At 41.2% G+C, this 15,122-nt stretch overlaps 1 protein-coding gene across 3 annotated transcripts in view; it reads right to left on the reverse strand.

The window, feature by feature from the left end:
• The window catches only part of PTPN14 (protein tyrosine phosphatase, non-receptor type 14), a 92,783-nt gene that overhangs the window by 13,162 nt on the left and 64,499 nt on the right, over positions 1–15,122 (reverse strand). For all 3 annotated transcript variants that reach the window (XM_006036221.3, XM_025192474.1, XM_025192473.1), the window contains exons 11-15: positions 14,132–14,210; positions 10,382–11,847; positions 7,062–7,205; positions 4,725–4,943; positions 167–295 (exon numbers count right to left, since the gene is read on the reverse strand). In XM_006036221.3, coding sequence (XP_006036283.1) covers positions 167–295; positions 4,725–4,943; positions 7,062–7,205; positions 10,382–11,847; positions 14,132–14,210 — 2,037 coding nt within the window. The remainder of the gene's footprint in view (positions 1–166; positions 296–4,724; positions 4,944–7,061; positions 7,206–10,381; positions 11,848–14,131; positions 14,211–15,122) is intronic.

Consider the following 15,122-nt stretch of genomic DNA (forward strand, 5'->3'; position numbering starts at 1 on the left):
TTTTTGCAGCAGTACATTATGTGCAGACAAGTGTTCAGAGGGAATAAAATGAGACAATAAAAGGTCTGCCAGGGGGATCCCAACAACACTGATTATTGGAATGAGAAAGAGTGATTATGGTAGAGTTTCACATTCAGAAATAAATGCTCTCAGCAATTGTACATACCTCTTCAGCTGTGACCATGGCTATAACATTCACCCCCTGTTCCCATACCATCTGCCAGAAGTCATGGCATGTGTGTGGCAAAGGTCCTTGTGTGGCTATGTAGTGCCATTCCTCTCCACCAACAGTAACCTGGGAATCAGAAAAAACATGGATAAGGCCAAACTTTTCTATGGCAGCTGTTAGTACTCTTTTTTTAATGTAAAAGACATTAATAAAACCCTTTATTCCTAAGCTTTCACTGTACTCCACAATTTAGGATAAAATTATTATGACTGTTGTAAATCAGTGTAAGATATTAACCCTTCCAGGCTTCCAAGTGCTCCTCTTCTGCCATGAGTTAAAGGGCTTGGGCATTAAACAAAGGACTTCCCCAAGATTCTCCCAAATTACGTGTTAAGCAGTTATCCACAGATGCAGCAGGGAACAAAGACCAGCAATTTCAGAGAAACCACAATGTCATTTCCTGTTACCGCAGGAAAATCAATATAAAGTAACGTGTAGCCAAGAAAGGAAAATGTATTTTTAAAGATCTGATTCCAAGTCCACTGAAAGCACCAGAAGGACGACTCTAACAAGTCTTAGTCTGAACTGCCCTAGGAGTCTAACAGTTTTGATCCTGTCTTAATTTATAATGGAGAACAATTATTTCTAAAATGTCCTACTTTCATGTGGATCTCCTTTAAAGTTGCAGTTATACTCATCATACACCAGTCTGAAATACCTTTTGTTGGCCAGCTATGAAAGACAGAGACAGCATAGCAAGCTTTGTTTTGTTAGTTTACTCTTCTTTTATCAATATGTGTTTTCAGGATGGTGGTTGCAGTTTGCTACTCAGTATATGTGACACAATGAATGTTTTTTTCTAGTGTAAATTATGTAAATCCATACTCAGACCTTTATTCAACACACAATTGACAAAACAGATCTTGTAAAAAGATTCTTAGTGTATTGCCCTGTAACGGAGTAGGCAATCTAAATTCAAAGTCCTGAAAAAAGACTTACATACCGTACATTGTGTAATAATACCAATGTACTGGTAAGTTATCTTGAAGCATTAAAAATCTTTTATTTTATACATAATTCACAACATTTTAGGTAACCTGTATATTTTAAATATTTTATTAAGAACAAGACATCTTATAAAAGAACTCGAAAAAAATCTTCATATTCAGATCATTTAAAAATCACTTTAAAAATTGGAAAAATAAAAAAGGCATTATTAGTAATACTTGCTAAAACACATTTTAAACAACATTTTAGCAGATAAAAACAAGAATCAGATGAACCAATTACAGCAAGTTTTAACAACTATATATAAAAGCATACAAATGCAGAACCAGATCAAGATGTGCACGCATAAACACACACTCATGCACGCGCCCAGGACTGGAACCTTCTAATTCCAAGCTTTAGCTTGGAGCAACTTTTTATGACAAAGATATAAATCCCAGAGAAAAAGATTTATAATAGAAATGCTGACATAGTCATAAATATCAAGGGGCTGGCGGACAATGCTATAAGCAGCAATCAATAATTCTGACAAGAATAAGTAGGTACCATGTCTGAAGTACAGGGCTTCATATAAATTTTAGAGAAGTCAGGCAGTTTAGCTTTTACTACTCAAACAGCACTTAATTTGGAATGTTTGCCTTTTACAGCTAAATACTACACATTCACGGCATAGTTGTATAATTAGATTTCTGCTGCACTCAAAGGGTCTTTTCTTCCTTTTCAAATCTAGTTCTTGGTCTGTTTCCTATTCAGTAATATCCAACACTTTTGTTTGAGCACAACAGGTAAAATCTGTGCGCCAAATCCAGGTAACTGCCGAACAGTCCTTGAAATCAACTGGCATTTCAGATGCTCAACATCTCCCTTGATCTGGTTCTACATATATGCATATCTATATACATATATGGTTTTATTATTCGATTAAATCTGAACATAATATGGGACTGATCCAAAGCCTGCCGAAGACAGTGGGAATCTTTTCTTTTCCTATTCACAGAAGCTTAAGGCTGGAAGGGAGCTTGTGAGATCACTGGGTCCAGCCCCCCTGCTCTGGGCAGGAAAGACTGTGGAGGTCAGATAACTCCAGGACGTTGTGCATCCAGAGTGATCTTTGGATTAGGGCCCTATGGCACAGCAACAACATGCATTTCTCTTTAAAAAAAAAAAATCAAATTTAATGATAGCTTTGTCTCTGTGTTCAGATTACAAGCTTAACAACCTGATAGCAGAGGAGCAATTGTAAGCAAGCAGAAAAGTGCTGACAACCCCACAGGGATTGCAGACTTGGTGGTAGGAGTCAGGATCCTCTGGGCATGGATCTTATCAGGAAGATATAGGAGTTTTCTGTCTGCTGACTTCTGGTCCAGCTATCAAGACTCCTGGCACATGATATGAAAGAACCATAAATAGTGTGGAGGGAGAGCCATGCCTGGAATGCTTGCTGCATTCTGATGCCTCGACAGCAGGATCTCAGAAATGGAGTATTGGGCTGCAAACACACACTGTGCTGCTGAGGTAAATCTCACAGATGTGATTTCACCTTCTAAGCAAAAGAACATCTGCTTGGCTTCTGGAACTGCCACTTGGAGTGCAAGAAACAAAAAACTCTGGCAGGAGCCACGGCGATATACCAAAACATTAGTGCATATTTCTGCATGCTCTATAGATCTCCAATGAGAGCGTGTCCAATGCTGACACATAAGATGAAATGTGGACTCTTAAAACTGGCTGGGGAAAATTCTTTTCTGGCTGATACCACCTTACGGGCACAATTTATGCTGTTGGTATTTTTTTTTCCCTCCCATAAAGTAGATGAAAAAAATTGGATTCAGTAATCCATCATTCTAGCAATGGCATACGATGCCAAAAAACAGTATCTGCTACCCACCAGGACTCTGGTTGAAAAGTGATAACCTGCCAGGATCCTAGTTTAGAAAGGTGTTTTTGAATCAACAGAGCTTAATATCGTAAATCATGACTAAAAAGGCCAGCTATTCTCTTTGAACGTAAAGGCTTTTGTTCCTGGAAAGTGTAAATGAACAGAATATCTTGTTATTATAATTTAAATTAATTCACGTTCATTTTGTTTTTAGAATGGGAAAAGCAGGGAGCCCTTTCTTACCGCATGAGCCTCTGGCACAAACAGAGTACCAGTACTTCTCTTAGGACAAAGGGATTTGAAAAATTGTTTATTGGAAGTTGAGAAGATAAAAATGAGTGATGCAAGACAGCTCTCTGCTAATGCTGAGCAGACAGCATGCTACCAAGGGGCACGCAGAGTGAGAATGTATGTACTGTACCTTCAGTGACTCTTCGTGTGGATGGCTCTAGAGCAGGGGTGGGCAAAATGTGGCCTGTGGGCTGGATGCGGCCCACCAGGCCATTCTATCCGGCCTGCGGGACCCCTAAAAAATTTAGAAAATTAATATTTATCTGCCCCTGGCTGCCTTTCATGTGGCCCTCGATGGCTTGCCAAAACGCAGTAAGTGGCCCTCTGCCCAAAAGAATTGCCTGCCCCCACTCTAGAGTAAGTAGAGCAAAGCAAAGCTTTTTGCAAAACACTTCTGTTTGTAACAGCGCAGGCTGAGTGACACATGGACCTTTCGAATTTTAGGGACCTGATTTACAACACTTGTTGCCTGCAGCTGCGCATGCAGAAAAAAAGGAGTGCATATGACTGCACAAGCAATATCTGCAGATCCACCTGTAGACCTGAAATATCTGTGTGTGCACAAAGTGAATGCAATTTTGCACACATTTTTAATCAGTAGAACTGTAACCCTAATTATTAAACACCGAGTCTTATAAAAGTTTGCAGTAAAAGAATAAAAGTTGGATAAAGGCATTTGGGGCTATATTGTTTACATGCTACCAGTGGGTGTGTGCCAGCAAAACCACAGTCCAGGTTACATGAGACAGCACAAAGCTTAGCAACAACAGATGGCCATTCTACCTGGGGATGCAGAACTGGGCCACGTAGTGCCAAAATGGCGTGGCTGGGCATAGGACCACATAAACCAGAGGGTGCACTGTGCAAGTCTGTCTCCCATCTCTAACAGAGTCTCTAAAGGGAAGCCAGGTCTACACTTTTCTCCTAAGATAAACATTTCCTTTGATTCAGTTGCTCTTGCAAGTTCAGAGTGGTAGAAACTGAACTGTGCTTGCCCCTACATGTTAGTTGCATTTAAAAACAAGTTGAGTACCCTCCTCAACTTAATTAACAAAAGCCATCAGGAGCAAGCTCACACAGCATTGCACAGAAGGTGGTATTTCTGCAAAATTATTTCTAGATTCACCAAAATGTAACAAAGGTAAGAAGTAAATGAGCTCATCAGTGTGACCTCAGTCTGGAAAGTAAAGATGCAATATAGTGATATCATGTCAAAGGTAAAGTAGCATGCCTATTTTTATTAAGACACCTAAGGAAAGGTAAGCAAATCATTTTTTTAAGTCCTAGAATGTCAGAAAACATTGGCTGTGCACACAATAACCACACACATTTCCTTATGGTATCCTCTATTCCATACAATGCTGGATAAGCTTTTACCTTTGTGTGTGAAGCATTGATGTAACCTGTATTATTTTCTTTGGTTGGTACCAGTTCCACTCGGTTCTCCTCATAAGGAACAACCTCCCTGATTCGGTTTCGCTCAGCATTTTCAGGCAAGGCTGCGGTGGTGAAGATCCCATCTGCCTTTTTCTTTGGAATTTGTTCATATTCTGTGAATACCATTCCTTCTTCCAACTTCCTTTTCAAGATTTTGCACTGTGATGTAACAGCACAAAAGGAACCAAATTCAACAAACTTTTTGACAGAACATTTGTACTGCTGATTCTCTACACGGTGGGCACATCCACATATGCCATTAATGTGCAGCAATAAACTCCAGAGCTTACTGCGCCAGAGTTTATTGCTCCTGGGAAGCTCCCAGGCATGCTGTTTACACATATGACTGCACTGCAACACACTGAGCCAGCTGGTGAGGGGCCCTGGAGTTCAGCCTGCCAGCCTGGGGCTGCTCTGACTGGGCCTAATGTTCTGCGGAGGGGCTGGCTGGGACACGAGGGTGCTTTAGCACAGGGCTGGCTGGCACGCAGCTTCCACACTGAAACACCTTTGTGCCCAACCAGCTGGTTCAGCATCTACACATGCACTGCTGCGCACGAAAAAACCCTGCAGCAGGAGTTTATCTAACTCTATCCCAGGTATTTAGAAGTACTACCCTGCTGCGGAGTTGATTAGTTTCCTGTGCCCTAGTAAGGGCGCACACATAGATTACTGGATTACCGTGGAGCTAGTCAGCTTCGCAGTAAACATCTTGTGTAGACGAACCTGCTGAAATGTAAAGAATCTAAAATGCTCTATTGTAGCTCAAATCATATGGTTTAGTATACAATGTTATGCCGCTAGAGGATATACAACTTCATTTAATTCAATTGAGGTAACCAGCCAAGAATTTTGTTTCCAGCACATTTTTTTAAACTTAATTTTAATCTTTTTTTTTAACTTTTCTATCGATTTTGCTGCAAGATAAAGCTAGCTGGATCAAGCCCAGTGTACTGGCATCAGAACCTGGAGCCCAGCGCTGCCCCTCCTGGCCCCACGCACAAAGATTGAGCCCTTGGGGCCCAGCATTGCCCTAACTTGTTCCCGTGCACTGGGATTGGGCCTTGAGGCCTTGCACCAGCCTTTCCTGTGTCCATGTACCAGGATTGGGCCCTGGGGGCTCAGTGCCAAGCACTCCTGGCCCCCTGCACTGGAATCAGGCCTGGTGCCTGGCATTGTTCCTGTGTGGTGGAACTGGGCCCTGAGGCCCAGCACCACGTCTGCCTGGCTCCGAGTGCTGGGATCAGGTGATTTGTCTGGCATGCAGGGCAGGGCCCAGGGCTCTCTACAGGTCAGGAACTTTGGCAGCAGGGGAGCGTTGCCATCACTCCCTTACTGCTAAATTTCTGGACCTGTGGGCGCCACATGGATTGGATGACATGCCACCATGGCCCAGATTTGGTCCACAGGCCAGATGTTGAGCACCCCTACCCTATTATAATACAGCTTGGCCTACATTTCAAGATACGGCTTAAATTTGTACACATACAACTTCTGTCCACATGCAAAGCCTCATATACATACAAATAAGGTACAAGCTTTCTCGTTTGCATACACACCTGACATTGGGTATAAAGTTCAATGTACAAAACAGGAATATATGTCAGTAGCAGCAGCTCTTTTAAAAAAACCTGAGGAAACATGCATATATCCGCATACACCTACACAGAGAACTAAGAGAAAGAGTTCTTTGACTCTTGAGCAGTGATTAAGGACCATCCAAATTCATGCATCAATTCTGGACTTTTTCTTACAACTAACAGTGACTGATGTGGAAAGATCCCTGGCGAAAAAGATGGGCAGAATATTAATTTTAAGGCTTGATTGTGTAAGGTGCCGAGTACTCCCAACTTCCAGTACCATGGGTGTTTAGGTAGTGTAAGAGTGATGTTGTAGTTGTAAGGGTCCAAAACTTATGCAAGGCAAGGATTGTTTAGGGTGGTATCCTTTTTTTGGACCAACTATGTAAGAACATCTTGCATTCGAAGCTTGTCTAACTCTATCCCAACTACATAGCTGGTCCAATAAAAGATACCACCCTAAAAAATCCTTGCCTCTCGCACGACTGTTCAGAGCATTCAGAACTTTTTGATCCACCAGTGATCAAACACCTTAGTGTTTGTCCTGTCCACTCAAAGACAATGAATGGCTCCTCCACAAAATGTTTTAACATGTGTCGATCTATGAGTAATAGATTCAAGTTTTAAATCCAAATTCAGAAATGCGTACCACTGGAAACAAAAGGAACGAACAATATTTCACAAAACTCGATCTTACCCTCTCGTCCATTGGCACCTTGGCTACTTCATCCTGGCTATCCTCAGGCACTGGAACTCTAGCAACTGAGAGTCCATTCAGCGCTGCCAACAACAGGGGCCTCTTCTGGGCCTCCAGGCCTGCCATCTTCTGCTTCTCTAGATTCTTTTGGCAAGAAAAGACATGTTTTCATCTCTCTGTGATTATTTATAATGCCAGTAAAATGCTGGAATGTTTTTGGGTTTTTTTAATCTTCAAAATCTGCAACTCTCTGGCCAAGGAATGCAGATGATCACCATTAGCATAGTCAATTTAAATACAACTTCTATTCTTCCTATTATTCCTCAAGGGCCTGCTCCTACATGAGTGTAGAATTTTAATTCATGTCAAAGAAAATCTAAAAGTATAATATAGTTTACTTGCCATCAAAGGACTTGCAAAAAAAATCTCAGGCATCTCTCTGTTAACGTGAAGCTCATGGCAGGCCACCACATATTGTGATGCCAAAACTTAGCCAACATACCTGGAAAATGCTGGAGCTGGTTTTAAAAGAAAGGATATTAACTTCAAACTCCTGCAGCGGACATCTTGAAAAATACTGGCTGCTTGCTTCTCTGCAGTATTAGTCTTTGCTATGGTGTCTGCTGAATACTTTGAAGGGGATACACTGAGAGTTTAACTACTGTGGGTGATGACTGTCCAGTGTTTAATGTCTACATTTGACACTAACATGCAAGGCTTCCAAAAAGAAAAGTAATGTCATACAGGTACAGATTTTGCTTTATTTCATTTTCATGTTGAACATTACAATGAAGCTTGGCAAATGAGGTAAACCTCTAATTTCATTCAGCAGCAACCTCACGTCAGTGGGAGTGGAGACATCAAGGAGGTAGACTGTACTACCTCAGAAGGGCGAAAAGGGGGGAAATATTTCGCTCCATTCCCTCTGTTCAATCTTTCTACCTTATTTCAGGGGAAAACCATGCACAAATCAAGTCCAGTTAACAGCTGCATTTGGTTTAGGCTCTCCACTCCCTTCAGAGATACAGTGAATGGCTTGTTTCTGGCAAGCATCAGGTTGTAAACTTTTCCATTGCCATTGAGTTCTACAATAGGACTGCATTACAAGAAAATCATGTTGCTGGTGAAATTGGAAAAGCAGCAAGCCAGGATTTTACTACATTTATAGAAAGCTAAAGATCTCATATTTTTGCCCAGTTTCTTTGTTTTGGTATTATGGCAAATGCTGCATAGAAATTTGATATCTGAAACAAAATGCAATATCACAAAATTAAAATAGTCCACCTTGCGCTTATGGCCTCAGGCATGGAAAACTCGCTCATTTTTAGCTAGCACAATTTTGAGATCTGTAGTGAAAGAGGTTCAAATGTTACGCAACTCCTGATTTAAGCTAAAAACCATTCTGAACATAATTTTAGCTTAGGTAAAGAATATCCCCCTCCTTTCTTCTCTCCTCCCCAAAATGTATCAGGAGATAATACATTTAGAGGGAGAACAAAGTTTATCTAATGCTGAACAATTATTCAGAACTGAGGTTTTCAAACTACATTTCTACTTACAAACCTAGTAGCCCAGCAGTTCTCTGCCTTGACAAACACTTCTGAACCATTTAAGCTCCTGTCCTACAATCTCCTCAACGTATTCTGGGACACTCTACACTGAACAGGCCTTATCGCTACAGTGTGTGCGCGCGCGCGCGTGTGTGTGTGCGCGCGCGTGTGTGTGTGTGTGAGACATTATATTTTGCAACCAGGAGCATCTTTCTTATCACGAAGGCTTAGATCAGGGTTATTGCAACCTCCAAGATAGAGTTTTGGGGCAATGGCAAGATTATGATGGAAAATAATAACAACATGATTCAGAGTGAGGTGGTTTTCAATACACAAGAGAGTTTCCTTTGAGTTCTGCTAATACAAATGCAGGAATCAGAGAGGGCCTATACCTGTTGATGAACAGATACTTTTGTTTTTGCTACCAAAACTTCAAATGCAAAAATCATCAGCAACAAAATAGCAACTTTCCAAACAAGTTTGAAAATACCCTTGAAGACAGAGCAGCATTTTATTCTAAACATAGATCTTCAGTAATTTCTCATTCGTTTTGCTGATATTAGGCTTAGTGAGAAATTAGTTAGTCAAAACTGTCTATACATCCCCTGGACCACTTGCTCATTTCATCAATAAAACGAGATTCAGTGTCATCTGTTCTAAGGCTCTGATCCTGAAAAAAGAATTACATACACAAATAACTTTCCTTGACTTGAGTAGGACTATTCACGGTTTGTAAAGTTAAGCACATATGTAAGCCACTGCAGCATTGGAACCTAAATCTCTTTATATTTTCAAACCTTCCCTGCTGATTATTTAGGTTCAGAGAACAGACATTTTATTTGTCTGTTTAGTAAATTAAAGATTAGTAGACATGTATTTCTAACACGAGCAGAAGAAATACCCTCAATATATAATCTCTGCAAAAATGCATCTCATCTCTGTAATGCAGGGTGCTTAAATTAAGCTGTTGAAAGAAAATAATGTGTCACAGCCAGTCAAGGTGTAGCACTGCACTGATATCAGCTTAATCTCTTTAAACACTAGGTGTGCCAGGTATGTGCCATAATTCATTCGCTGACTTGTTTGATGTCACATTTATCTGAAAACTTCTGTGGTGTGCGGCAGAAGGCAGGCACGTACTCTCTGTTGTTTTAGAAAAATGTGAGTTTAAGGATTCCAAGACCTATATCGTACGTGTAAAAAAAACATAGCATTTCTACCCCTTCAACTTAGTACAGCTGCTCCTTTAGCATCAAGTTCCTAATTTAGAAAATCAGCTATTCAAGTTTTACAATGACCCACATTTAGTCGCCATAAATTTACACAGCCATGTTAAGTACAGTTGTAGACTAGGTTCATGCCACAATTCTGTAGAAAAAAGTAACGTTAAGACATTAACGGTTAAGTCTAACCATTGTGAGTTAGACTCTCCATTATACTACATATCACATACACTTGACTTTATATCCCAAAGTTGGTGTAAAAAGGCTACTGAATCAGAATTCCCCACCTGCATCATTTAAATAAGTTCATGTTCACTATTCTTCAAAATGTCAAAAACTGCTGAATGACTGTACAAACAAGGCTTCATTTTAAAGTTAGTTATTCTTAATTTTAAGTACATCCAATTACCATCAACTTTTTTGTCTGCATGAATCTGCTTTACATTCCTTGTTGTCTGTAGGTCTGACAGGCTTCTGTTATCTAATTTGGTAGGGAAAATAATCCATTATTTAGTTCAAAGCCTCTGCATTAGAGGAAGGTACTTACCCTCATCATCATCTCTCTTTCTATAATGCTGTCCTCAATAGAAAACATTTCAGACACAGGTCTTTCCTTCACTGGTTCTTTCTTGACCCTTTCCTTTACACTTGTGAGGTCGGGTTCTGAGATAGAGGGTCCCAGGGGAGACCCATTTATTGTCATTTGATCAGTCCGAGATACACTAATGGCTTTAGAAGGTCCTGGTCTCATAGCCCTTGCCCTGGCTACTGCTGCAGAAATATTTACTTGGTCTGGTCTAAGGGCTCCATTGCTAATGCTTTTCCTTGGCCCAGGATACTCTGGAGGAGGTTTATTTGGTATTCTAGCCAAGGCAGCTTGCAACTGTTCATGGAGTGCTGCTATCTGAGAGACAGATTCTGCCGCTTCTTCTTCCTCTTCACTTTCACTACTGTGTATCAGCATTGTGGCATCTGAGAAGGTTTTTTTATGATGGTAGTGAGGGAGCTGCTGAACCTCGTGTCCCATCTGCACTGACTCTTCTGGCTGCACCTGCTCTCGCAAGGTGTTTCTACGTGGTAGAGGGGCATTCAAAGTCTTTAATGCCATGGCTTCTATTCCACGCACCATATTGCTGATGACCTCCAAACTATGGCGCTTGTTGACAGCTGCAGGATGTTTGACTGCCATGAGGGGCTCACTGACCTCCTGGAGAGACTGATGAACAACTGGCAAACTATCCTCTTGGAATGTCTTCACGGAAAGCTGGACCTTCCGAGTAACCAAATCAGGGCTACTGCCACTGACGTACTTGTGGCGGTGGCTTGCTAGGTCAGGTGTGCTAGTGGCAGGACGTGGACGTGGATATGGAGGTGGAGGCCTGTACAGATGGTTTTTTAACATATGAGCAGTGCTATAACTCTGATTGCTCTGCAGCTGCATGTTTGCCAACTCTGGCGTGCTAACTGTATGGGATATGGCACTGGCTGCTGTCTTATTCTGCACAGTGTTAGGGTTCATTTGGTCAGAGGGGGCAACAGGTTTGTTATAGCCAGCCTGGGGTCCATAAGTAACTGTATAGGGATGTCTTTCCCGAATCTCAGGTTGACTGTACACCAGGTCTTCTGATTGGTTGTAAGCATGAGTGTTTCCAATATTGAGGTTCCTCAGAGATTGACTTTGGCTGTCCATGTGAATAACCCCTCTCTTCATCTGCCTCATGACCGTTTCATAGTCTGGAGTTGGCCTGTAGGAAGGCACTATGATTGCACTATGTCTGTGACTGGGAATATAGTCTGGTCTCATGATGTCACTTCCTGGGATGCTGAGATTGGAGGACACTGGGGAAGCCTGAACAAAGTTCTGTGAATGGTTGAGGGAGTTCATGCTGTGGGCACTGCATACACTGCCATTGGGCCCATTACCATTTAAGTAGCTGAAGTCCATTGGACACCTATCCAAGCTGGTCTGAGATCTACAGTAGAATGTTTCTTCATTCCCATGGAAAATGCTGTCTGTGTGCAGAGGAGAAAGAGGCAAGGACAATTTAATAAACAAGGACACAGTCAATGCCATGATCCTCAAAATCTTTCCAATATTAAACTGCCAGAACCGGTACAATCTGACCCAAAGATTAAGAGGAGGTTTTGTTTACAGCTGCAAAGAACATTTGGTCTTAGTCCCCAAGTCACAAAAATAGGACCAAAAAAATTCTACAGATCCAAATTCTCCCAGAATTTGGGGAATGATGATATTGAGCCCCATTTCTATAAAATGCTGAACCTACTCCTGGATCCAAATTACACCTAAGTTTTGAGTGGAGTTCTAGAAGTAGAGGACAAGGTTGTAGGACACTTCCTACACCACCCACTCATGCTGCAGTTCAGCAGAACTTACATTTGCTCTCTAGAGATACAGCAGTAATCCTCAGGCCAACAGTCTTTCTAAGTCAGTGGGGGCCAACCTTTTTGGCAGGCGTGCCACAAATTAGTCCCACACCTTCACCAAGTGCCTCTCCAGTCCCCTGCCCTGTCCAATTTGCTGCTCTGCTTTCTGCTCCCTGCCCTATCTGCCACTATGCTGCCTGTCCCCTCCCCAAGCTCCTGCAGGCCACACGCCGAGGCTTCCCATGCCATTTGGGGTGTATATGCCTCAAGTTGGCCACCCTTGTTCCATATATTCCCTTTTGTCTCATGGCAAGTCACTGTCCTTTTCTACTCAGGCAGGTGGTGACGGTGAGGTTCCTGTGGGGTGACAGCATGTTACTCAACATCAAAAGTAGTTGCATTGCCTCTGGGATTTTAAGCAAGTCACACTGGGCCAGTGATGCCCCTGGGAAGTCAAAATAGCCTAGAAATTGGAACTTTGAGCTGGAGAAATGGAAAGATTAAGCCTAGGTCTGACAAAGAGTTTATAACAGAGGCAGGAATAAGAGTCAGGTCTTGAGTTACAGTTGAGACAAGCCAATCCTCCTTCCAAAATGTCCACAGAACTCAGAAAAATGGTCTTTTCTAAAAATCTGTTTTAAGATGACTTATTCAACATCACACAAGTAGTCTGTGATTAAAATCAGGACAGGACCCCATTCTTTAAAATCTCAGTTAACTTTTTTCTACAGCCTCTGCCTCATAGGACACTGGGAATGGAAATTACTTCTTGGGGCACTGACTCCAGCCCTCTGCTATCGTTGTAAAGTGTGTAATATAAAGTAAAGTGTGTAATGTGTAATATAATTTCTTTCCTAAACTTAGCCATCTCCATCTTTAAAAAGTAGTTCTTGACAGTCAGAACACTGAAATTTCATCATGTATTTACTACTGACGATTAAGGCAGACTAGAGCACTTCATTTGTCTCTCTCATGGTATGCAGATAAACATAGTTGGGCAAATTCATTTTAAAGTTCGTGTGGTTAAAAAATGAGTTCTGAGTTAATCTTATTACAGATCTGGGCTCTATCCCCAGCTCTAGTCAAAGTGACCTGATAAAACCTTTCAGTCAACTTTTCTGGCAGAGTGGGAGTGTGGAAGGGAGAGTGTGGAAATAACATTTGCCTCTTCTAAAGCTCCAGCTCGAGGCACTAGTCAATAACAACAATGGAGGCATATGTTAGCAGAAGCATGTTAGTGGAAGATGCGACTTGAACATGATGATCAATCATAATGACCCAATCAGTACATTTTCTTCAAGGGCACATGATATTTTCTGAGAAGTTACCTCCATCTCTTGCCCTTCCCTAATTTTCTAAGCCTTAGGCTTCAACTGTAGAATTTCCTTGGATAACATTTCTTAGGTGCAGTGCACAGACACAAACATCTCCAACCTTTTTGGTCCTTGACTGTGGTACCATATTCTATATCATAGCTCAGGGAATCAGAGCATACACATGCTACATTCCTCATAGCTCACTTCCTTCTTATTTATTTTGTATCTGGACATAAAAGTATTAACAAGATTGAAATGTTAAATTCAGGCGCCAATGGCTGAGGCATGAGTCATGCATTAGTTCAAATAACTAATGCTAACATATGAATTATGAATTGCTGTTGACTAATGACACTAGCAATTCCTTGGCAAACTTGACAACATTCACCTTATCTCAAAAACCCATCCAAGAATTTGGAGACATTTGAAAGTTCCTCTTTTAAGCCTCTGCAATCTTAACTATGAAGCTGCATTTTTTTTTCTCAAGACTAACTATCATTTGATAGGGATCAAATTTCTTGATTAGAAATCAAGATCTGATGAGCTTGCACACTCAGCTATAGATTCTTAGAAGGAAACACATAAGCTCTAGATACCTTGTGAATTGTGTGTTTCAGTGTAGTGTTCTCCACATTGGACATGCATAGGAGGCAGTATAAATGGGTGCTGTCTTGGCTGGAATAAAAAGATTTAAAAAAAAAAAAGAAAGAGAAGCATGAATAACCTCAGCAAAATGGAGCTTTGCCACAGTTTTTGCAGATGAAACGCAAAAAGAATTTTTCTACGTTCTTCCACAAAATGGTGCTTTGATCTATGTTAGACAGAGAAAAAATGACATTTTCAAAAGTACCCAAGTGATTCTGGAGCCCAAAAGTGAAGTAGCCACCGAGGAACCTTGCTCTTATTTAAAGTCAGTGGAACACAGGTTCAATAATGCTCAAGCCTCTTTTGAAAATGGTATGTTGCAAACCTTCTTTTGCAATATTTTATTCAGACTCTTCACCTTCAAAGAGTTTAGTTTAGAACCTAAACCGTGACAAAAGCAGGTAAAGGCACAAAACCACAAAAAGTAGGCAAAGAACGAAGGTAAAGGTAAGAAGGCCATGCTATGGTTTAGGAGACAAGTGAACACGTCCGGAATGAAGAATTTCTGCAGTCAACCCATCAATGATAAATATTGCAGTGACCATCTGTGATATGGTAGGAATCATTGGCAGTGATTGTGATTACCACAGGTTTGTTGTATTCTGGCACTTTACACAAAAGATGGCACTGTAATCACACCCACTATTTTTTCTTTTCTTGTGTGACTGGGTTGAAAAGTTTTGAAAGCATGTGGGCACATGTTAAGAGAGGAAAGGTGCCCTTGCTTTGCAAGTAGGCACACGCAACCACATGATGCATCTCTTACATGGTCTGGGTCAAGGAAAGTGAAACACTAAGACTATGGCTTCTAGGGAGAAAGGGACAGAGTTTACCTCTGTACACACAGAAAGTATCACAATGTCAGTTTATTACAGGAGAAGGAAGGAGGAGGCTTACATCTCCATTTTCTATGGAAATGGGTGAAATGGAATAGAAGTAAAA

The sequence above is a fragment of the Alligator sinensis genome, unplaced genomic scaffold (genome assembly GCF_000455745.1).
Source record: "Alligator sinensis unplaced genomic scaffold, ASM45574v1 scaffold503_1, whole genome shotgun sequence".
NCBI lineage: Eukaryota > Metazoa > Chordata > Crocodylia > Alligatoridae > Alligator > Alligator sinensis.